Here is a 24723-nt window from a genome sequence, read left to right on the forward strand (position 1 = left end):
ATATTTTTTGCAACTCCAGGGCTAGCATTATTGGAAGTGTTATAGCTCATAAAGTTATTAGTTTTGAGCAGAAGTTTTTAACCTTCAGGACACTTGAGAAGACAAGTATGATGTCATTTTCAACCCTCGTTCAGTAATGTCATATAGATTATGGACATTGGGGAAAACATTCTAAAAGTTGCTTCGGACTAAGTCCAGTGAGTGTGTCTCAGTTAAAATATTGCTCAACTTAAATTATATGCTCTCTAGGGCAAGGATGATCTTTTTTGTTATATATTGTGCTTAACACAAACTGGCCCTAGTCCATATTTTGGGGCCTCTTAGGTGATAGCATAATTATGATGGTAACTAAATATTTTATCTGTCGAGTCTTTGTTTGAATATATCTTTAAAGTTTATTCTGTGGCACTTAAGAAAAATTCTCAGTTATGTAACTGAAGTCAATGTAGGTACTTCAAATTTACACAAGTGTTATACAGCATAATTTGGTCCAAAAGCTTAAAGAAGTGCTTCCTTTCAAAACCTATACAAGAAAAATCTTTTCTGCTACAGAATTAATATTATTCCCATATAAACAAATTATGACATCCTCCCCTCCCCTGCTTATTCACAGCGGTAAATAGTTGTGCATAGAAATAGTACCAATTAATACAAGAGCCCTAATTGTGTAACTATCCACCATTGTAAATAAGGAGTTCATAGTCTTCCCCATAAATACTACAGCATGCACCTTCTTTATGAAGATAGTATATGCAGATGTGACTTGAAGATACAAGAGGAACATACATGTGCTGGGTAAGTATGAGCCATTTTTAAGCATCTTTTCTGTTAGCTTCCATGTGGTGACTTATTCTGCAAATACAAGTTATATATTTTATTCTCTAAAAAAACAATGGAGATACCCATGGCACCCTAGAGAGTGACAGATTTATTAGGGTAAGAGTGGCCAACGAGTTAGAGACAAAGAACCAAAATAGCTGTGGATAGAATGCAAAGAGCCACGTATTATATATTTATTTTTATATATCGATCGATCGATATAGTACACAAAATGTAGTGATGAAAATAACATTACAGGATATTTCGGACAAAAACAACAAAAAAAGTCTTTAGTCAGTTAAAAAATTCACGGCCAGTCCATAGATCTTCAGAGAACTTCAAGAGTGACTACAGGGCTCTTCAAGAGTGACTATAGGGCTCTGGGAGTATGGGTGAAGGAGTTTGGAGTGCAGGTGGTATTCTCTTCGATCCTTCCTGTCCAAGGTAGGGGCCCAAGCAGAGACAGGTGCGTCCTGGAGGTGAATACCTGGCTGCGAGGATGGTGTCGCCAGGAGCGCTTTGGCTTCCTCGACCATGGGATGCTATTCCAGGAAGGACTGCTAGGCAGAGATGGTGTTCACCCTTCGAATAGGGGGAAGACCCTATTTGGACACAGACTGGCTAACCTAGTGAGGAGGGATTTAAACTAGGTTCGACGGGGACAGGTGAGCAAAGCCCAGGGGTACGTGGAGAACAAGGAGACCTGGGAGATGGGTTGGATATGGGAGGGAGCATGGGCTATAATGGCAGAGAGAGAGGAGGGTCAGGGCAAAACTGGGAGGCAAGGTCAAATTAGTATCTCAGATGCCTATATACGAATGCAAGAAGTATGGGTAATAAGCAGGAAGAACTGGAAGTGCTAATAAATATGGTAAGTACAATTATGACATTGTTGGCATCACAGAAACTTGGTGGAATAATATACGATTGGAATGTTTGTATGGAAGGGTACAGCTTGCTCAGGAAGGATAGGCAGGGAAAAAAAGGAGGAGGAGTTGCCTTATATATTAAAAATGAACACGCTTGGAGTGAGGTGGAGATGGACATAGGAGATGGAAGTGTTGAGAGTCTCTGGGTTAGGCTAAAAGAGATTAAAAACAAGGGTGATGTCATGCTAGGAGTCTACTACATGCCACCTACCCAGGTGGAAGAAGAGGATGAGGCCTTTTTTAAACAACTAACAATATCATCCAAAGCCCAAGATTTGGTGATGATGGGGGACTTCAACTATCCAGATATATGTTGGGAAAATAACACAGCGGGGCACAGTCTATCCAATAAGTTCTTGGACTGAATTGGAGACAACTTTTTGTTTCAGAAGGTTGAAAAAGCTAAAAGAGGGGAAGCTGTTCTAGATGTGATGCTAACAAATAGGTAGGAACTGGTTGAGAATTTGAAAGTGGAAGGCAGCTTGTGTGAAAGTGATCATGAAATCATAGAGTTCACAATTCTAAGGAAGGGTAGAAGGGAGAACAGCAAAATAGAGACAATGGATTTCGGGAAGGCAGATTTTGGTAAGCTCAGAGAGCTGATAGGTAAGATCCCATGGGAATCAAGACTGAGGGGAAAAACAACTGAGGAGAGTTGGCAGTTTTTCATAGGGACACTGTTAAGGGCCCAAAAGCAAGCTATTCCGCTGCGTCGGAAAGATAGAAAATATGGCAAAAGACCGCCTTGGCTTAACCATGAGATCTTGCATGATCTAAAAATAAAAAAGGAGTCTTGTAAAAAATGGAAAGTAGGACAAATTACAAAGGATGAATATAGGCAAACAACAAAGGAATGCAGGGGCAAGATTAGAAAGGCAAAGGCACAAAATGAGCTCAAACTAGCTATGGGAATAAAGGGAAACAAGAAGACTTTTTATAAATACATTAGAAGCAAGAGGAAGACCAAGGACAAGGTGGGCCCACTGGTCAGTGAGGAGGGAGAAACAGTAACAGGAAACTTGGAAATGGCAGAGATGCTTAAGGACTTCTTTGTTTCGGTCTTCACCTAGAAGTCTGAAGGAATGACTAACATAGTAAATGCTAGTGGGGAGGGGGGAGGTTTAGAAGATAAAATAAAGAACAAGTTAAAAATCACCTAGAAAAGTTAGATTCCTGCAAGTCACCAGGGCCTGATGAAATGCATCCTAGAATACTCAAGGAGCTGATAGAGGAGGTATCTGAGCCTCTAGCTATCATCTTTGGAAAATCATGGGAGACAGGAGAGATTCCAGAGGATAAGAAAAGGGGCAAATATAGTGCCCATCTATAAAAAGGGAAATAAGAACAACCCAGGAAACTACAGACCAGTTAGTTTAACTTCTGTGCCACGGAAGATAATGGAGCAAGTAATTAAGGAAATCATCTGCAATCACTTGGAAGATGGCAAGGTGATAGGGAACAGCCAGCATGGATTTGTAAAGAATAAATCATGTCAAACCAATCTGATAGCTTTCTTTGATAGGATAACGAGTCTTGTGGATAAGGGAGAAGCGGTGGACGTGGTATACCTACACTTTAGTAAGGCGTTTGATACGGTCTTGCATTATATTCTTATCAATAAACTAGGCAAATACAACTTAGATGGGGCTACTATAAGGTGAGTGCATAATTGGCAGGATAACCGTACTCAGAGAGTAGTTATTAATGGTTCACAATCCTGCTGGAAAGGCATAACAAGTGGGGTTCCGCAGGAATCTGTTTTCGGATCGGCTTTGTTTAACATCTTCATCAACGATTTAGATATTGGCATAGAAAGTACACTTATTAAGTTTGCAGAGGATACCAAGCTGGGAGGGGTTGCGACTGCTCTGGAGAACAGGATCATAATTCAAAATGATCTGGACAAATTGGAGAAATGGTCTGAGGTAAACAGGATGAAGTTTAATAAAGACAAATGCAAAGTGCTCCACTTAGGAAGGAACAATCAGTTTCACACATACAGAATGGGAAACGACTGTCTAGGAAGGGATCATGGGGTTATAGTGGACCACAAGCTGAATATGAGTCAGCAGTGTGATGCTGTTGCAAAAAAAGCAAACACGATTCTGGGATGTGTTGTGAGCAAGACACGAGAAGTCATTCTTCTGCTCTACTCTGCGCTGGTTAGGCCTCAGTTGGAGTATTGTGTCCAGTTCTGGGCACTGCATTTCAAGAAATATGTGGAGAAATAGGAGAGGGTCCAGAGAAGAGCAACAAGAATGATTAAAGGTCTAGAGAACAGGATCTATGAAGGAAGGCTGAAAGAATTGGGTTTGTTTAGTTTAGAAAAGAGAAGATTGAGGGGGGACAAGATAGTGGTTTTCAGGTATCTAAAAGGGTGTCATAAGGAGGAGGGAGAAAACTTGTTCATCTTGGCCTCTGAGGATAGAACAAGAAGCAATGGGCTTAAACTGCAGCAAGAGAGGTTTAGGTTGGAAAAAGTTCCTAACTGTCAGGGTAATCAAACACTGGAATAAATTGCCCAGGGAGGTTGTGGAATCCCCATCTCTGGAGATATTTAAGAGTAGGTTAGATAAATGTCTATCAGGGATGGTCTAGACCGTATTTGGTCCTGCCATGAGGGCAGGGGACGGGACTCGATGAACTCTTGAGGTCCCTTCCAGTCCTAGTATTCTATGATTCTATGAACTTGACAGGGAACAAACAACAAATTTAAAAAAACCTTGAAAAATACAGTAAAATTCTCACACTAAAAAAAAAACCATCCCCACCATGTATTTTAAGTGTAACACTACTGCCCTATGTCCTGTGAGTTACTTAAAATTAAGCTGAACTGAGAAGTAAATTAGCACAATTTGAAGTGCCTGTTTCATTCCAGCTTGTTGATCTCTGGTATGGTTTCTACATTTTCTTTTACTTATTAAGATTATGGCTTTTTTATAGTTCTAAAAATTCAGGTCTGAGACTGCAACTATGACAGGTTCAAAAACAATAAGGGAGAGACTGATATATCTGAATAATTGCTTCAGCCTGGCAAACAATAGCCTTTGAATTTTCTTTAAAGACGCTGGGGCATGTGTGCAGCGCAGCCGACCGTGAGCAGGTGCTTGGGCACATGTGCAGAGCCGCTGGCCATGAGCAGTCCAAGCGCGCGGCTCAGAACTAGCAAGAGCAGCATTTCTTTAAGCAAAGAGCCACATGCAACTCAACAGCAGCATGTTGGCCACTCCTGTATTAGGGCATAAGCTTTCATTGGTAAAACCCACTTCATCAGATGAATTGGAGTGGAGTTTATAGAGGTCTGGGTAGATATAAGGACAACAAAAGAAAGAAGGTACTTGTGTAAATGAGGCTAATCAAGTCAGAGTGGAAGTGGCTCATTCACAGTTGATGTGGAAATGTGGATTCATTCACAGTTGATGTGGCAGTTCATGTGGAAATGTGGATATCAAGAGAGGGGAAATTGCCTTTGTAGCACCACCAGTTAAGATCCTTATTCAATCCTAAACAGAGGGCAAATGAACTCCAGTTCAGCTGTCTCCCTTTATAATTGCGCGTTGAAATTCTTTCGTAGAAGGATGGCTACTTTTAAATCCATTACTGAATGTCCAGGGAGGTTAAAGTGTTCCCCTACAGCAGTGGTCTCCAACCGTTTTACACCCAAGATCACTTTTTAAATGACAGACCAAGCCAAGATCTACCGCTCCGCCCCTTCCTTGAAGCCCTGCCCTCTCTATTCTTCTTCTCTCAATCACTTGCTATACCCGATCTTTATACTGCTGCTTTTTTTTTTCAATTCTTCTGTAGGAAGAGGTTTTTCCAACATTTGGCCTGTCTAGACTGGACCAAATATCAGAAAACCCCCTTCTTTTGGAAGCCCCCTTATTCCTCGTGGAAAGAGGAATATAGGGGTGACAGAGCATGTTTGCTCTTCCACTAAAAAAAGCGGAAGAACAAACACATCCCTGGATGCAGAAGATTGTTTCTGGGATATCTCCAGACTCCTGAAAAACTCCTGCAGTCTAGCCATATCCTCGCTGGGTTGAGACAGGATGTGTAGGCTCTGGGGTGGGAATGAGGGATTTGGGCGTGGGAAGGGGTGAAAGATGCAAGCTCTGGGAGGAAATCGGGATGCAGGAGGAGGTGGAGAAAGGGACGCTGGCTCGGGGAGGGGGCTCCAGGCTGAGCAGTGTTGGGGTACTAGGCAAGCCACAGGCTTGTGGATGTGAGGGTGCAGGAATTTGGGTTGGGGTATGTAAGGGGCTCAGGGTAGGGGGTTCCAGTGGATCTAAGGTCTGGGGGAAGGGAGTGTGCAGGAGTGGTTGTGGCCAGATGGGGGCTTGGCCCCAATTGGGGGTTTGTTGGCCAGGCTTCATTTTTAAATAAAATACTATGTCAAACACAAAAAGTTTCTGCATTGTCTTTATTTACGATAGGGGCAGGAAACCTGTCTTGAGTCAGAGGTCACTGACCCACAGAAAAATCAGTTGGGAGCAGGGGATATGGTACTGGGGAAGGGTGCTAGTGGGTGCTGGGGCAGGGAACACAGGGTGCCAGTGGGGGTAGGGTTCTGCGGCTGGGGGCAGGGGAGAGGGAACAGGGTGCCGGAAGGGCAAGGGACAGGTTTCTGCAGCAGGGGACAGGGTGCTAGTGGGGACAGAGTTCTGTGGCTGGGGGCAGGGAGAGGAAACAGGGTGCCAGGAGGACAGGTTTCTGCAGCAGGGGACAGAGTGCCAGTTGGGGACAGGTTTCTGTAGTGGGGGACAGAATGCCAGCGGGCAAAAGGTTTCTTCAGCGGGGGGCAGGTGTGCTGGGGAGGCAGGTTTCTGCTGGGGGGGCAGGTTTCTGCAGTAGGGGGCAGGGTGCCAGGGGGCAGGTTTCTGCAGGGGGGGGGGGACAGGTTTCTTCAGCAGGGAGGCAGGGGGGCCAGAGTTCTGTGGCTGGGGGCAGGGGAGAGGGAACAGGGGGGCAGAAGGGCGGGGACAAGGTTCTGCAGCATGGGACAAGGTTCGGGGGCAGGGGAGAGGGAACAGGGTTCAGGGGCAGGGTGCCAGTGGGGACAGGGAGTCCCCTACACCAGCCTCGGAGGGACGCCTCCATTGTGTGCTCCCTCTGGGGCTGACCCTGCCCCCCCCCCCCCCCCGCGGAGGAAGGAAGCCCCATCGCATGCCTCCACCAGACCTGACTCTCCCCCTCCCCCTGCGGAGCAGAGAAGCCCACACACGCGACCCCTCAGGGTCGACCCCCTCCCCCCCCCCCACGGAGCAGGGAAGCCTTCATTACGCTCTCCCTCCGGGACTGACCCCCCCCTCCCATGGAGGAAGGAAGCCCCGTCGCGCACCTCCACCAGACCTGACTCCTCTCTCCCCCCCATGCAGCAGGGAAGCCTGCACACGTGACCCCTCAGGGCCGACCCCCCCCCCCCCCCCCGCAGAGCAGGGAAGCCTCCGTTGTGTGCACTGTCTGGGCCTGGCTCCCCTCTCCCGCAGAGAAGGAAAGTCCCAGCGCGTGCCTCCAGGGACTTACGCGGTAAGTTCCCAGAACGCCAGGGAGCTGGGGCAAGGAAGCAGCTAGCGCATTTCTGGAACCCCCAGAAGTGACTTCCATCCACACCACAGGAAGTTGCCACTACCTCCATTGTTGCTTGAGCTAGGCAGTAGGGCTTCTTGGGGGTGGAGGAAAATGGGGGGCCCAGAACGCCGCGCGATTGACTGGTCGAGGCCTCGGGATCGACCAGTCAATCGCGATCGACTGGTTGGTGACCATGTCTCTACAGGATTATGTATGTTATCATTCCTGATGTCTGATTTGTGTCCATTTGTCCTTTGGCATAGAGACTGTCTGATCTGGCCAATATCTATGGCAGAGGGGCATTGCTGGTACTTGATGACATATATCACATTAGTGAATGTGCAGGTGGATAAGCCATTGATGGTGTGGCTTATGTGGTTAGATCCTGTGATGATGTTGTATGTGTAGCCATGTGTACAGATTTGGCAAGAGGGTTTGTGACAGGGATAGGTTCCTGGGTAGGAGTTTTTGTGGTGTAATGTGTGGCTGCTGGTGAGTATTTGCTTTAGATTGGGGGACTGTCTGTAGGCAAGGACTGGCCTGTCTTCTCAAAGTTTGTGAGAGTGAGGGATTGTTTTCCAGGATAAGCTGTAGACTGGAGGGGTTTTAGCTGGGGGCTTTAGGTGATAACCAGTGGTTATCCAGTGGTGTTCTATTATTTTCTTTTTGGGGCATGTCCTGATAGTGATATTGCTAAATCCTAAAAATATTACATTAATCCGAACAGATAAATGAAAATTATAAATCCCGTTCTTCAAGATGCTGAGCACAACCTGACTACCACTGACATCAGTGAGAACTGAAGGTATTCAGCACATCACAAACAAAGGTTCAGATCTCAAATGTGTTTAGGTGCCGAACTTCCACTGAGGATCTGGAAGAAAGCCTCACCTGAAGTATGTGAATAGAGTAATTCCATTGACTTCAATGAAACTACTCACATGTTAGGCACTGAGCCAGAAGGGGCTAATAAGGGTGTGTGCTCTCAATCAGCCCACCTTGCTACACCTGCAATATGTCTTCAGCCTGGAAAGGGTGAGTAGAAAAAGGCTGAATCACAGAATCATCGAATACTAGAACTGGAAGGAACCTCAAAAGATCGTCAAGTCAAGTCCCCTGCCCTTATGGCAGAATCAAGCATGATCTATCTCAGGCCTAGGCAAAATACGGCCTGCGGGCCACATCCGGCCCACCAAGCTACTGGATTCAGCTTGCGGAGATAGTGGGGAGCCCAAGGCAGGCTCCCTGCTTGCCCCGCAGCCCCACATGCCGCTCAGAATCACTGCTGCGGGGAGCTTTCTCTTTGAGTCCAGAGGAGAGGGGGAAGATTCAGATGCTGCTCCTGCCTCCAACACAATCCCATTGGTCGGTTTCTGGACAGACACTGGCCAATGGGAGCTGCCTGTTTGAATAACAGGCAGCCACGAAGCACAACCCTCCTGCTCAGTTACTTACTCAAGCACATGGCCAAGTAGGCAGAAACATTTTAAGCTCTGCAAACCTTTAGCTCTACAGGCAGGCTGCTTTGGCTGTTGTCTGGTAAGACGCCTGGTGAGAACCTGCCTCTGGCACCTCAGCCCCTCCTTTCCCCAACCCTTTTCCCCACACTGCTGCCCCGCTACTCTACATGAACCCATACCTGCTCCAGATGTGGCACCCCAATCTCCTGCCCAGGATTGCAATCCCCTCCTACCCTAGGTCATGTCACAAAACCCTGCACCCCAGTTCCCTGCCCTAGGTCACAACTGCCTCCATACTCCATTCTCCCTGCTGCACCCCAATCCCTTAATCCAAGCTCCCTTCTGCACCCAACCTCCATACCAGACCCCGCACCTCCTCCATTAATAGCATGGAAGAGTGTGGCCTTCTACCACTTTCCAAAATCTTGGGAGTGGCCCCCCCATCAAAAATTATTGCCTGCCCCTGGTCTATATAATCCTGTATAACCTGCTCTTAAATATCTCCAGTGATGGAAAATATACAACCTCCCTAAGCAATTTATTCCAGTGTTTAACCACTCTGACAGTTAAGGAAGTTTTTCCTAATGTCCAACCTAAACCTCCTTTGCTGCAGTTTAAGTCCATTACTTCTTGTCCTATCATCAGAGGCGAAGGAGAAAAATTTTCCACCTCCCTCCCGGTGACACCCTTTTAGATACCTGAAAACCGCTATCATGTCCCCTCTCAGTCTTCTCTTTTCCAAACTAAACAAACCCAATTCCTTCAGCCTTGCCTCTTAGCTCATGTTTTCTAGACCTTTAATCATTTTTGTTGCTCTTCTCTGGACCTTCTCCAATTTCTCCACATCTTTCTTGAAATGTGGTGCCCAAAACTGGACACAATACTCCAATTGAGGCCTAATCAGTACAGAGCAGAGGAGAAGAATTACTTCTCATGTCTTGCTCACAACACTCCTGTTAATGAACTCAGCATTGGTGAAGGCTGATTAAGAAGGAGAGCAAATCTCTTCCTGAGTGAGAGAAACTGCCATCATTCTAGCCAGGTGATCTAGATTGCTAATAGACAAAGCCTCCCTGAAGTTAGATAGGTAGGCCAGCAGCCCTGCCTGCAACAGGCAGCCCAAAATGGTTGTGGAAGAAAGTAAGAGGAAGTGTTTTTTGCCCAGGATTCTATCGGTTGGAGTAGGCATGTCAAAGGAGCAGAAATATTCCTGCTAAATTAGAGAGAGTACACTGCCAGAGGTACAGAGAGAATTCTTGTGCAGAAGAACCAACAGTATAAGAAAACATCATTTGTATGGCCTGAAAATATATATTAATTCAATCTTACTGCACAACTTTCTACTAATATTAGACTAGACTATAAGGTAATTAAATTAAGTTCCCTAAAATGTAAGTTCCCTAAATAGAAATATATATCAAAACATTGCATTCAGCTTTTTAATCACCACCTAATGTACTACCTGACTGAATGTGACTTTCAACAAATAGTGAAACAGCTGACCAAAGTCTCTTGTTTTCTGGGCATACCTGATACTCTGAATCCATCTTGTGTTGCATTTCCCTCACATACTGAGCATCACTGATGAACTTCTGTCTTTCTCTTGAGTCATACATTCCAGTAGTTAACCAGAACCTGCACATAAAGCAAATATGTCTTCTTAAAGACCAATTTTTGTCTCACTACTTCAGTTTTGCTATGCTTTAATTGTCTTTTCTCTATGTGTTAATTACTGTCTGGTAATAGAGAGATGCTCCTGTCTAAAGAAACCACTGACATGTTAGGGCTGGCTTTCTTATAGCCTTTCCTTACTAATTATAGAGTAACCAACCACCTTGAACAAACTGATTCTGGACATTAGCAGGAAATTGCTCCAAACTTGCTACACTATGATCTGGTACAGCAGTAATTCTATAGAAAGCAACAAGCAAGTTGATAAAGGTAAATTATATATTAATGTAGGATTGTATCAATCAAAACATATTAAGAATGGAAAGCTTAAATTAGTTGTCTCTGTGCAATTACTAGAATCTAATGATTATTTTTCAAATCTGTACTGAATGATTATTTCTCAAATCTCTACTGGAGCCTGATTCTGCAATTTGTAACTGTCAGTGTGTTCAACACCACATAGGAGGTTATTAGAACCTTGTAGGACATTTTCACTTTCCCATCCACCAGTCCAAGCTCTGGCAGCAGAGTACAAAGGTACATGGATTTCTATGACTATGGCCAGGTCTACAATACAGCTGCACGTCAGCTTAAGTTACATAGTTCCAGCTAAGATAAAAGATGTAGCTGGAGTCACAGTACCTTAAACCAAGCTTTGGTGCCATGCTCACAATGGGAGGTCAATGGGAGAAATGCTCCCGTTGACTTCCCTTACTCCTTGTGAAGAATAGGAATTCTGATGTCCAGGTGAATTCCAACATCAACGGGAGCACCCTCAGCGTTCAATTTAGTGGGTCTTTAGCGGGTCTTTACTAGACTCACTAAATTGAATGCCGGATCGACCACTGCAGCTTTAATCTTCTCCGTAGTCTAGATGGGGCCTATATGAGAAAAAACTAAATGTGAACCTGATAAATAGAGTTAAGAAGTCACTAGAAGAGACTCCTATACTTTTCATAATCATCATCCTGCCTTGGTTTGGCATGTAACCTGATAGAATTTTTGCTCATGGTTATGGTCCTCATTTTACCTTAAACTATAATAATTTTGCCATTGTAGAAATTTTCTATAACTTTTAGATTTGCCTCTGTATATAACTGGATTATTGCTACATGGAAAACAGGAAAAATAGAGCTCACTTCAAGTAGTTGAAGGCTGCTATCAAATCCCCTCCCTCTCTTCTCTTCTGCAGACTAAATATAGTAAAACCTGTGTTATCCAGCACTTAACTATCCAGAAAACTTTAGAAACTGGCAAATTTCCAAGGGGCTTTGATCCGGCCAGCCAGGAACTGGGCTGGGCAGCTGGTGGCCCCTGCGGCACGAGGGTTGCAGCTCCATAAAGGGACCCTCAGATAACCGGAATTTTTAGACAGCCGGAATGCCCTAATCCCCAGAACGCCCTAGTCCCTGAGACAACACAGGTTTTACTGTAAGCCCAGATCCCTCAGCCTCTCCTTGCACGTCATGCGCTCCAACCCCATAATCATTTTTGTTGCCCTCTGCTGGACCTTCTCCAATGTATCCACATCCTTTCTGTAACGGGGGACCCAGAATGGGACACAATTCTCCAGATGTGGCCTCACCAGTGCCAAATAAAGGGGAATAATCACTTCTCTAGATCTGCTGGCAATGCTCCTAATGCATCCCAATATTCCATTAGCCTTCTTGGCTACAAGGGCACACTGTTGGCCATCTTAGCTCTGTCCCACCTCACACTATATTTAAGTCTGTATTATAAAGGGTGAGCCTACACAGCATCCTAAACTCAAAATAAGATATCCACTCACCCCTCCCTAACCCACTTTCCTGATGTCAAATAAAATACACGTGTTTTCCTGAGCACAAACTCTCTTTATTTAACAACACTGGGGGAGGGGGGAATGAAACTCTGGTGAGACTGGGGAAAGGAGGCGGAAGAAGGGAAAAGAGAGGGTAGGAAAGGGGAGGAGGAAACCTGGGAGGAGGGAGCTGGAAGGGGGAAGCAAGGGGAACAAGGGGAAGGGGAAGCACAGTGCTCAGGGTTGGGGTTCTCGCTGGGCCAACTGTCTCCCAGCAACGCGGGTGAAGGGGCCTCAGCATCCCCAGGGGGATGGGGAGGGAATGGAGAGTGGGGAGGGTGTGAAGGGAGAAGCGGGAGAGGGAGAAGGAGTGGGAGGAGGAGTGGTAGCTGGGGAAGCAGCAGGCGCTGGAGCAGCAGGAGGTAGCACGCTCTGCACCAGGGTCTGCAGGTGTTAGCAGATGGCATGGCCCTGGGCAAGCTGCTCCTACCGGAGCTGCAGGTCTTCTTGCACCCAGTGCTGGAGGGTGCGGTGCAGGGCTCACAGTGCCCCCAGCTGCTGCTGTTGGTACCCCCTCCACTGCACGGGAGCCCTTAGGTGCGGGAGCATGTCCCAGGTGGTATGGAGTGCCCTGCATGCACAGCTGGTGCGGCTGTGGAGCAACAAGAGAAGTGGTCAGTTATCCCTGCGGACACAGTGGGTGAAACCCAGTCCCCCCCGTCCCCCGCAAGGTGAGGATGACCATTTCCTGCACCATCAGAGACGATGTGCTTGCACAGAGGCCATGTTTGGAATGTCCTGCTATCCCCAGGAATGGGAGCTGCCCCAAGACTGCACCCATGCCCCTGTGTTGTATATAGTGTGGGTAGAGTGGGGGGAGATGTCCCCTGCTTCTGTGTAGAGTAGTCTTGTGGAGGGAGGGCGTCCTGCTGTGTCCCACCCTGGAATCAGGAGAATGTCATGCCTCTTCACACACGCATGTGGCTAACAGCGTAATGCCCCTGTGTAGCAACCAGCTGGGGCTACATGCCCGGGGTGGCATGGCACATGCTCGCACATGCACAGGTTGCTGCGTGATCTGTGGACAGCAAGGCCCACGCGTGCAGTCCCTGGTTTCCGTTCTCTCCCCTCCCTCCCACATAAGGGTTCAGTGATGGCACTCACCGGTTGCCTCCCTGGCCTCGGATGGCGACATGTCCTCTGGGAAGGCTCGGAGGTCCTGGCTGATCAGCATGCTCCGTCTGGTCTGCTGAGGCTCCTGGCTCTCTTCCTCCTCCTTGATGCCCTGGTCAAGGCCCTCTGCCCCAGGGTTGATGACCACCTGGCGGGCATGGACTGTCCCGCCCCCCAGGATGTTGTCCAGGGTGTTGAAATAGGGGCAGCTTGGTGTGTGTGCCCCTGGTTGGGAGCTGTCCCCTGTGGCCTTGGCATATGCCTGCCGAAGCTCTTTTATATTTTTATATAACGGTTCTAAATCCTGCTGGAAAGGGATAGCAAGTGGAGTTCCTCAAGGGTCTGTTTTGGGACCCGTACTGTTCAATATCTTCATCAATGTAGATATTGGGATAGAGAGTACGCTTATTATGTTTGCAGATGATACCAAACTGGGTGGGGTTGCAACTTCTTTGGAGGATAGGGACATAATTCAAAATGACCTTAGCAAGTTAGAGAAATGGTCAGAGGTAAACAGGATGAGGTTTAATAAAGAGAAATGCAAAGTGCTCCACTTAGGAAGGAACAATCAGTTCCACACATACAAGATGGGAAGCAACTGTCTAGGAAGGAGCATGGCGGAAAGGGATCTAGGGGTCATAGTGGACCACAAGTTGAATATGAGTCAACAGTGTGATGCTGTTGCAAAAAAAGCAAATATGATTTTAGGTTGTATCAACAGGTGTGTTGTAAGCAAAACTCGTGAAGTCATTCTGCCGCTCTACTCTGCACTAGTTAGGCCTCAGCTGGAGTACTGTGTCCAGTTCTGGGCGCCATATTTCAAGAAAGATGTGGAGAAATTGGAAAGGGTACAGAGAAGAGCGACAAGAATGATTAAAGGTTTAGAGAACATGACCTATGAAGCCAGGCTTCATGAACTGGGCTTGTTTAGTTTGGAAAAAAGAAGATTAAGGGGGGACATGATAGCGGTTTTCAAATATCTAAAAGGGTGTCACAAGGAGGAAGGAGAAAATTTGTTCCTCTTGGTTTCTGAGGACAGGACAAGGAGTAATGGGCTTAAAGTGCAGCAGGGGAGGTTTAGATTGGACATTAGGAAAAAATTCCTAACTGTCAGGGTGGTCAAATATTGGAATAAATTGCCAAGGGAGGTGGTAGAATCTCCCTCTCTGGAGATATTTAAGAACAGGTTAGATAGACATCTGTCAGGGATGGTGTAGACGGAGCGTGGTCCTGCCTTGAGGGCGGGGGGCTGGACTCGATGACCTCTCGAGGTCCCTTCCAGTCCTATTATTCTATGATTCTATGATATTCATCCGCACCTGTTCCTGGGTGCGGATGCGGCCTTTGCTGGTCATGCTGGCAGCTATCCTGCCATAGACAGCTGCATTCTTCCATCTAGTGCAGAGATCATGGACGTTGGAGGATTCCCTCTTAACCTGAATGAGGTCCATGATCTCCGCACTGGAACAGGAAGGTGCCCGCCTTTTCTGGCCCCTGGTAGGCTCCTGGAAGCTGGCAGACTAGTCCTGGGGAGCGGTGGAGAGCTGACTGCAGGTGGCTTGATGGCTCATATTGGGGCCACTGGGTCAGGGGCAGGACTGACTGTTTGTTGGGCTGGCAGGCTTGGAGCTGGCACGGGCACTGTGGCCAGACTCTACCCCTTAAAGGGCTCCGGGGGGGGAGGGAGAAGAGTTTTCTTGGTTGAGACCAGAGTAGCCAGCAGGGCACCCTGGGAAGGGCTGGAGGCCCTCTATTTCAAAATAAGCATCTACATAGAGCTTATTTCGAAACAGAAATTTCAAAATTGACGTTATTCCACACGGAATGAGGTTTACCAATTTTGAAATAAACCCTCCGCTATTTTGAATTAATTTCAAAATAGCAGTTGACTTGTATAGACACTAGTAAAGTTATTTTGAAATAACAGCTGTTATTTTGAAATAACTTTGCTGTGTAGACATACCCTAACATCGGTTAACTTCTTAATTCACACTGGTGCTCCATTGTGCTAGTTGCTATTCAGACACCTAATGAGAAAGAGACCCTGTATCAAAGAGCTTATTTACACTATATAGTGGGAGGGAAACAGACACACAAAAAGATGAAGTGCTTTGTCCAAGGTCACATAGCAAGTATTACCAAGACAGGACATTAAACAAGATTTCCAGCTTAGTTTCCTACCCACTGGACCATACTACCCCCAAAATGTATTCAAAAACTTAGATTACTTCAAACTAAATAAAAAAAGAAGCACCAGCACAGTAATGTACAAGAAAGTCATACTGACTAGGTCTAAATCAGCATGTACAGATTTCTGGAGGGCATGTAAGCTGATCACCCTGTACAGAGAGCTGCATTCAAGACATCAGTGTAAATTATATGAGGTAAATTAATGGAGAATTATTGAGAGAAATCACTAGTGATAGTAAAAGCTCACAAACTATTAAAAATGATGTAGCCATCTACTGCAGAAAATGTGTGTGACAAAGTTTTCTTAAAAAACAACAAATAGTCTAGTAGCACCTTAAAGACTAACAAAACATGTAGATGGTATCATGAGCTTTCATGGGCACAACCCTCTTCTTTAGGGCTATGTCTAGACTGCAAGCCTCTTTCGAAAGAGGCTTTTTCGAAAGATACTTTCGAAAAAGCCTCTTTCGAAAAAGAGCGTCTAGACTGCAAGCGGAACTTTCGAAAAAGCAAGCCGCTTTTTCGAAAGAGCACCCAGACAGTCTGGATGCTCTCTTTCGAAAAACCCCTGTTTGCATTCAAGAATGCCTTTTTTCGAAAGAGCACTTTCGAAAAAAGGCATTCTTCCTCGTGAAATTAGGTTTACCGCTGTCGAAAGAAAAGCCGCGTTCTTTCGATTGAACGCGGCTGCAGTCTAGACGCAGGTGAAGTTTTTTTTGAAAAAAGACTACTTTTTTCGAAAAAAACCCTGAGTCTGGACACAGCCTAGATGACAGGAGTGTTAGAAGTCCAGATAAGGGGGAGGGGGGGAGGAAGAGAAGGAAAAAAAGAGGAAAAAAAAGGAGGGGAGGAAGAAAAAAAAGAAAAACTGTGAGTTTTTTCTTCCTCCCCTCCTTTTTTCCTTCTCCCTCCTCTCCTTCCCCCCCCCCCCCTTCCCTTATTTATTCTTGGATCTGGACTTCTAACAATGCTGTCATCTGAAAAAGAGCGTTGTGTCCATGAAATCTCATGATACCACCTACATGTTTTCTTAGTCTTTAAAGTGCTACTAGACTGCTGTTTGTTAAGTTTTTCCTGTTACAGACTAACTCAACTATTCCTCTAAAGTTTTCTTAAAATGACAAAGGCAATGACAAAGGCAAACAAGGGTCCTCAAATAGAAAATGGATGCTCTGAAAATAGAAATAAAATGAAGTTCAAATACTCAGTGCAGAGATAATCAAGGACATCAAGAACTCTAACAACTGTGGGTCAGGCAGCAACCATTGTGAATCTGCTGTCTTCTGACCTAACCCATTTCACATCTGTTAAGAGAAAAGAAAAATAACATTAGCCAGATTCAGCTAACAAGATGGATGACATACAATTATTCGATGTTTGAAAATATCTGAGAAACATGACAACAGGTCCAAAAGGTTTTGAAGATGCATATTACATTAATTGAAAGAAATGCTACTTCTTTCAGAAGAGTTGACAGATGTCATCAAATAAGGCAGGCAAAGACTGTGTGGAGTCCAGACAATAAATTATATACCTGTAAATCTTGTTCTGTTACAGGTATAATGTATTCTTGTTAATGTTTTGTGTGGTCCATCACATACAATAAACACAGGCAATCTGTGAGAACATCTTAGATAAAACAGTTTCACACTCAAGTTTCCCATGATGTCATAAAACCTCATAATGTGCATATATACATTGTTTCCCTCTGTATAATTGATAAACTGTAAAGTAGCCAGGCAAAATGAAAACAAATGAATCTCAAGCATTGTTACAGGCTGGGGACTGAATGGCTAAGTAGAAGTTGTGCAGAAAAGGACCTGGGGATTATAGTGGATGAGAAGCTGGATACAAGTCAACAGTGTGCCCTTGTAGCCAAGAAGGCTAATGGCATATTAGGGTGCATTAGGAGGAGCATTGCCAGCAGATCTAGAGAAGTAATTATTCCCCATTATTCGGCTCTGGTATATTGTGTCCAGTTCTGGGCCCCCATTATAGAAAGGATGTGGACACATTACAGAGGGTCCAGCAGACGACCAAAATTATTAGGGGGCTTGTGCGCATGACCTATGAGGAGAGGCTGAGGGATTTGGGTTTGTTTAGTCTGCAGAAGAGAAGAGTGACGGGGGATTTGATAGCAGCCTTCAACTTCCTGAAGGGAGGTTCCAAAGAGGATAGAGAAAAGCTGTTCATAGTAGTGACGGATGGCAGAACAAGGAGCAATGGTCTCAGTGGGGGAGGTCTAGGTTGGATATTAGGAAAAACTATTTCACTAGGAGGGTGGTGAAGCACTGGAATGGGTTACTTAGGGAGGGGGTGGAATCTCCATCCTTAGAAGCTTTTAAGTCTCGGCTTGACAAAGGCCTGGATGGGTTGATTTAGTTGAGATTGGTCCTGCCTTGGGAAGGGGCCTGGACTTGATGACCTCCCGAGGTCTCTTCTAGGTCTCTGATTCTAAGGCATAAAGGATCTGTCGACGAAGGGTTCTGGGGTCAGTAGATCCCCGTCTAGACTGCCACGCTGTGCCAACAAACAGCTGATCGGCACAGCGTGGCGGCCATTTTTATTTAAATGAAGCGGCGATTATTTAAATCGCTGCTTCATTTCCCTTTGTCGTCCTGCCTCATCTACATGGCTCCGTCGACAGAGCCATGTAGTCTAGACACACCCTAAATGTCTCTGTCTGTATGCTAGGACCTAGACAAGAACCATCACAATGTACAGCACCAACTAGTTTTCTGTTGGCAATCTCAGAAAAGGAACCAAACCTCCAACGCTCATCTAGCCCTGATCTACGCTAAGCAGTTATTTTGAAACAACTTCCCTTATTTGAAAATAACAAGCAAAGTGTCCACCCTACGAAATCCTTAATTTCAAAATATTTTGAAATAATAACTCCAGCTTTTCATGAGGAATAACGCTTATTTCAAAATTGTTATTTCGAAATAGTGTGAGTTGCTCGAAAAAGCCTGGATGCTAAGCTGCTGCTATTTTGAAATAATTGACCTCCAGAGGCCTCTCACAGCTGCACTGGTGGCCACTCTGGCCACATCTGACAACTCCAGTGCTCCCCTTCTCCTGCAGAGTTTAAAGCAGCAGGCAGAAGGGGAAAGGTGGTGGCATGAAGAGAACTTTGCCCAGCCCCGTGCCACACAGCACTCATTGCTGGAGCCACAAGTGATCCCAGCACTCCTCTGCACCCTCACGGCTACCATCACTCCGGCAGCACCCTCAGACATCCCTGGCCAGGGACGAAAGAGGGCAGCGATCTTGGACCTCATCAAGGTCTGGAAGGAGGAGACCAACCTCCAGGATGCCCGCACCATGAGGAGGAATGCAGATGTTTATACCCGGATGGCTGCCAGTCTAGCTGAAAAAAGGACATATGTGGACCCTCAATCAGGTCTGCATGAAAATCAAAGAACTCTGGCAGGCCTACAACAAGGCCAGGGAGCAAAATACATGCCCTGGGACGGCTCCTCATACCTACTGCTACTAGCAGCAGCGGGATGCCATCCTGGGAGAGGAGGGGCTGTTCATAACCCCTCCCGTTGTCATTGATTCTGGCCAGGACATGACCGGCGTCAGCCTCTACAAGGGCGGGGTTGTGGAGGAGGATGACAACAAGAAGGAGAAGGAGGAGGCCAGCCAGAACACCATGCCTGCCAGCCAGGAGCTGTTCCTTATCCTGGAGCTAGTCTCCACCTCTCATGATGTTTCCCAAGCCTGTGTGCATCTTTTGGAAGAGGCAGGAGTTCTGGAAGATGTGGGCATCATGCACCTTCTCTGACCAGCCGAAATTAATGTCTGTGAACTGTCCCTTGTGGTCCACCAGGACTTGCAGCACCATAGAAAAGTACCCCTTTCTGTTGATATAGTCCCAGGCATGATGGTTGAGGGCCAGGATGGGGATGTAAGTGCTGTCTAGCCCCCCCCCCCCACACACACACAGTTGGGGAAGCCCATGGCAGTAAAGTCATTCTTGATGGGGTCAACATTGCCCAGAGTGATGACACTCCGCAGCAAAATGTTGCTGATGGCCTTGACTACCTGCAAGAGCCCAGCCCCGATCGTGTATTTCCCCACAACGAACTGGTTCCCGATGGAGCAGTAGCTGCCCAGCATGGTGAGTTTCCAAAGGGCAATCGCAACGCTCTGCAGAGGGATGGCAGGTCTCAGCCGGGTGTCTCCTAAGGGCAGGGGTGAGCCATTTGCAGAGCTCGAGGAAGGTGACCTTCCACATGCAGAAGTTCTGGAGCCACTGCTAATCATCCCATCACTGCAGGACGATGCAGGCAGTACTGGTCTCCGTCCTCCAGAAGCGGCATTCCACAGTGAGCGGGGGATTGAGCATCATTTGCTGCAGCAGGAGCACCAGGGCCTAGGTGAAGAGGTCCTCTAGTTGGGACTGGTTGTCATCGTGCTGAAGCAGCAAGTGGGCAGTTTGGATGCCTTACAGCAGCTCCAGCTCCATGTTGGAAGTGCTGTGGCATCCTCATGGGCAACCAGAGCACATGGCATGAGTTTGGTGTCCCATGAGGGGGCAGGCAGTGGAGGAGTGGCGTGTGAGACATGGCTGTAGACAGGAGCATTTCAGGTACGTGTTTGTTAGCCTCAGCCACAGGAAGTGTTCACCCTCCTGGTGTCCTCCCCGGAGTGCTTCCGGGGGATTTAAATCCAATCAGGCTTCAATCAGCGTGGATGCGCTATTTCAAAATAATTCTGAGCTATTTCGATGCTGCCTTTGTAGTATGGATACACTATTTCAAAATTATTATTTCAGAAGTTATTATTTTGAAATAATTTGCTAGCGTAGACATGCTTCTCTGCACAAAACTTAATCCAGAATAAGAATTTAAGGCAGAACAACTATTTCTGATTCACTCCATGTGTGGATGGGCTTTCATTGTGGAATACAAGTGCTTTATTCTGAATTAACTGTAATCCATTAAATAAATCCAGAATAAGAATGCACACATGGAGTGAATCCAAAATAGCTATTCAAGAATAATGTTAACAAGTATCAGAAGTGTAGCTGAGGGGTAGCCGTGTTAGTCTGAATCTGCATAAACAATGAGAAATTCTCTCTAGCAATTATACACCACACCACAGTAACTCTAACTCAGGAACCAATTCCTGCAACAAACCTCGGTGCCAATTCTGTCCACATATCTACACCAGCGACACCATCACAGGACCTAACCACATCAGCCACAACATCACAAGTTCATTCACCTGCACATCTACCAATGTAATATATGCCATCATGTGCCAGCAATGCCCCTCTGCCATATACATTGGCCCACCGGATAGTCCCTACGTAAAAGAATGAACAGTCACAAATCCAGAATCAGTAATGGTAACATACAAAAACCTGTAGGAGAAAACTTCAGTCTCCCTGGACACACAGTAGCAGATTTAAAAATAGCCATCCTGCAACAAAAAAAACCCTTCAAAAACAGACTCGAAAGAGAAACTGCAGAGCTACAATTCATTTGCAAATTTGACACTATCTAGTTAGGATTGAATAAAGACTGTGAATGGCTAGCCAACTACAAAAGCAGTTTCTTCTCTCTGGTGTTCACACCTCCACATCAGCTGCTAGAAGTGGGCCACATCCTCCCTGACTGTATTGACCTCATTATCTCTGGTCTTTCTCTTGATTTGTACTCCCTTATTTTCATGTGCCTGTATATTTATACCTGCCTCTGGAATTCCTATTACATGAATCTGATGAAGTGGGTCTTTGCCCACGAAAGCTTATGCTCCAATAAATTTGTTAATCTATAAGGTTCCACAGGACTTCTCATTCCCTATGAGAAGTCCTCTGTGTAGAGAAGCTGTATGTGAACTACAAGGAACAGAGCTATCTTTTTATTCCTATAGATCAAGGCTGAAATATATTGAAAGGACAGAGTAGAGAATTTAAACCAATGCTGCTCAGGCCATATCTCTTCAGTAATTAAAAAGAGATGTTCAGAGTATTATATTATTTCTCCCACACGAAGTAGTGATGATTTTTCAGAACTATAAAGAGGATACAGGGATTTATTTTAATGGTGAAATTATCAGAAATAAGAATATACTTGCTACCTGTAAATAAACTTCATATGCTCATGCAGGTTGAACCTCTCTAGTCCAGCACTCTCTGGTCCAGCAACATCCATAGTTCAGCATGATTTTAGTTAGCCAAATGTTCACTTATTATGGGTATTCCCAAGTTTCCCACAGTCTCATAAAGTTTGTTTACAGACACCAGTCCTGGCTCTCAGTGTTGTGTGTTGTTATTTAGCTCTAATTTATCCCTAAATGTCTTTTAAGAGCCCAGTAAGCAGGGGAAGTGTTGGTAATGCTACTAGCCAATACTGACCTCCCATGGTTTCACAAATTCTCTGGTCCAGCATCAGTCAGGTCCAGCATCAGTCAGGTCCTGAGGGTGTCGGACTAGAGAGGTTCAACCTGTAATTATTACACATGACATTTTAACTTGTATAGCTTCCCACCTTCAGAATTCTCTCTCAATTTAAAATGCACCTACTGCTGTATTCACTGCAGCCCCTTGTCCTGAATGCAGTATAGTGGACTGTATTGATTCTCTGAAGGCAAATCGTGTTCACAATTAATAACAGAAGGGAAGGGACAAGGAAAGAGGGGAGGGAAGGGAAGAGAAAAAGAAGGGGCATGGGAAGATTATTAAAGAAGAAAAAAAATGGGAAAGGGAATGCAAAGTTAGAAACCATGGTTCTCTCCTATAAACATTCCGTTTACCTAGGCATTTTCAATTACTTAATATTCTAAGAACTCTGACACAAACAGAATATTTTTCTGTTACATAATTCAGGTACATTTTCTGAAGTTATTCTCTAAGGGTAAATTCAGCTTTTATACCATGATAAAACCAGCCACTCTGCAAAAGTTAGTCTGGATTACAATTGTAATGAGACCAGAAGTTATCTGAAGTATTTCTTTGTCTGCATTTTGGGCCTGATCCTGAAGACAAAGGAAACTTTACTTATATATTTAGGATTTGTCTTACTCTTTGACTCAAGAGTAATAGCAGTGGAGTCAAGTACCTTTTCTTTCAAATAAATTGATCATTATCTTTTTGTGGTTCTCGGAGTTGTCAACATCTTAATTTCAGCAAGAGTCTAAAAAAAACCCAAATATTGCTAAAGAACCACCTTCTGGAGGCCTGTAACTAAGTGAGAATTTCAGCTTTCATTATTAAAAAATCAACACCACTTTTTTAGCTTTACAGTTGTGGATGAAAGAGATTGAAAAAATGGCAAAAGAACACCCTAAATGCTCAGAAACTGTAAGGCAAATAGAAAGAATATCACTGTTTTAGTTTAATTTTATAAATTTAAGCCAATCTTACAGGCTTTGGATATTAATATGATTTTGGAGGTAATCGTGCTGGGTATTAATATTTCTGTAAGGAGGAGGGAAACCACACAGTTTGATAGCTGCATACTGACATAAACAGTACACTGTATTATGTTGGGAGGGTTGTTTGACTATCTTTATTCATTTCATTTCCTATACATTCTAAGCCTCAAATCCCTTAGGGTACATCTACACAGCTGGGCTAAACTTGAATTAAGATACTTAACTTCAGATACATCAATTGCATAGCTTAACTCGTCTTTTGACTCTGTCTACATAGCAGGAAGATGAAGGAAGAACACTCTTCCTTCAACTTCCCTTACTCCTCAGGAAATGAGAGTTACAGGAGTCTGAGTAACAAGTCCTCCAGCTTGACATTATTTCGAAATAAAGGCCTGTAGTGTAGATGCGCACTATGTTATTCTGGAATAATATTAGTTATTCCAAAATAATGATTCTGTGTAGACATACCCTTACATGGGAGGGAATGGAACTACACACATCAGTATGAACTATTAGGATGAATAAGGTTTGTAGTGTGCTTTGGTTCTGCAATTGGGATGCTGCACTAAAAGAAATTAAAATATTGTGAAATCTGTGCTAATCATAACCTGTCCTAATGCCAAATCTCTGCAGAAGTTCCTCCATATTAATCACTCTCTATTATGGAGCCATCTGTTACAACACCCAGAAACGTAGCGGACCATTGTGAGGGACAGTAAAAATAGTCTTCACTTCAGTAGAAAACTCAGTTAATGATAAAGAAGCAGAAACATACACTGGGTAGAGAAAAGTAGGAGGCAAAATCACAAGAAAATTATTTAACACTTAGAACCAGTGTCAGGCTTGAACAGACACAAATGAGACCATAGCTCCAGCCTTCCAAGATGATAAGTGCTCTTGGCAACATTTATGCCAACATATAACTGTAAATCTCCACGGTCATCACTGAGCCCACTCCGCTGCTTGTACAATCCCATTCATAAAGTTCCACTTTAAAAGTACTCAGGTTGGTTTGCCACTGCTGCTCCTGGAAAACTGTTTCAGAACATCCCACGTCCTCCTGCCCGCTCAGCCGCGAACATCGCACCTTCCATAAAAAGCCCAAATCAAACACCCCTCTTCTAGGCTGGATCACAGGGTGGGTGACTGCTGTGACTGCCTCCTCGGATGAGCTCACACTCTCCTGTCTTAGAGATTCCCTGGACTTCTCCCAAGGAGTGTATCTGGAATACTGGGAACGCGGGGCAGGGATGCTGATGGAGAGCCCTGCTCAAAAAGGGGCGCTTTGGGAGGAGGTGGGGGGGGGGGTCTGCCCACAAGGGGGCGCCTCTCTGAGGCACTGAGGGAAGAGCTGCTGTGGGGCAAGGGAGGGCCTGTGTCCAACGTGTCTTCTTGATGGCCCCGCTGGGGGAAGCCGTTCCCGCTGGAAGTACAGGCAGGGCCCCCCCTGACGGGACGCTGGGGCCCAAGGGATGCGTTTAAGGAGGCTCCCCCAAGCGCTGGAGATGGGGAGGGGGGGTTTCCCCAAGGGGAGGGGGCAGAGGGAGTTGGGGAGGGGAAGGGCGGGGTCTCCCCGCCGGGGGTGCTCGGGTCAGGAGGGAACACGGGGTCTCCCCACTAGGGGACGCTGCTCACCTCGCGAGGGCTTCCCAGGCTCGTTCCCTCGGCCAGGCCGGGCGTCAGGCTGTTCCCCAGGCAACCGCGCCGCCCGCCCGCCTGCAGCGCGCGCCGATTGGGGGGG

The 24723-nt window shown here is 45.7% G+C and overlaps 1 protein-coding gene across 7 annotated transcripts in view; it reads right to left on the minus strand.

Annotated features, from left to right (window-relative positions):
- Nucleotides 1-24723, minus strand: part of MARCHF10 (membrane associated ring-CH-type finger 10) — a 118733-nt gene extending 94010 nt beyond the window's left edge. For 2 of the 7 annotated variants that reach the window (XR_012898013.1, XM_075911301.1), the window contains exons 1-3: nucleotides 22132-22311; nucleotides 21964-22052; nucleotides 10309-10414 (exon numbers count right to left, since the gene is read on the minus strand). Coding sequence is in view for 3 of the 7 variants with exons in the window: in XM_075911301.1 (XP_075767416.1) it covers nucleotides 10309-10395 (87 nt within the window). In the remaining 4 variants the exon portion in view is untranslated. Of the gene's footprint in view, nucleotides 1-10308; nucleotides 10415-21963; nucleotides 22053-22131; nucleotides 22314-24617 lie in introns of those variants that run through there. The other 5 variants (XM_075911299.1, XM_075911300.1, XM_075911304.1 and 2 more) reach the window with 5 other exon arrangements.

The sequence above is a fragment of the Pelodiscus sinensis genome, chromosome 29 (genome assembly GCF_049634645.1).
Source record: "Pelodiscus sinensis isolate JC-2024 chromosome 29, ASM4963464v1, whole genome shotgun sequence".
NCBI classification, from domain to species: Eukaryota; Metazoa; Chordata; order Testudines; family Trionychidae; genus Pelodiscus; species Pelodiscus sinensis.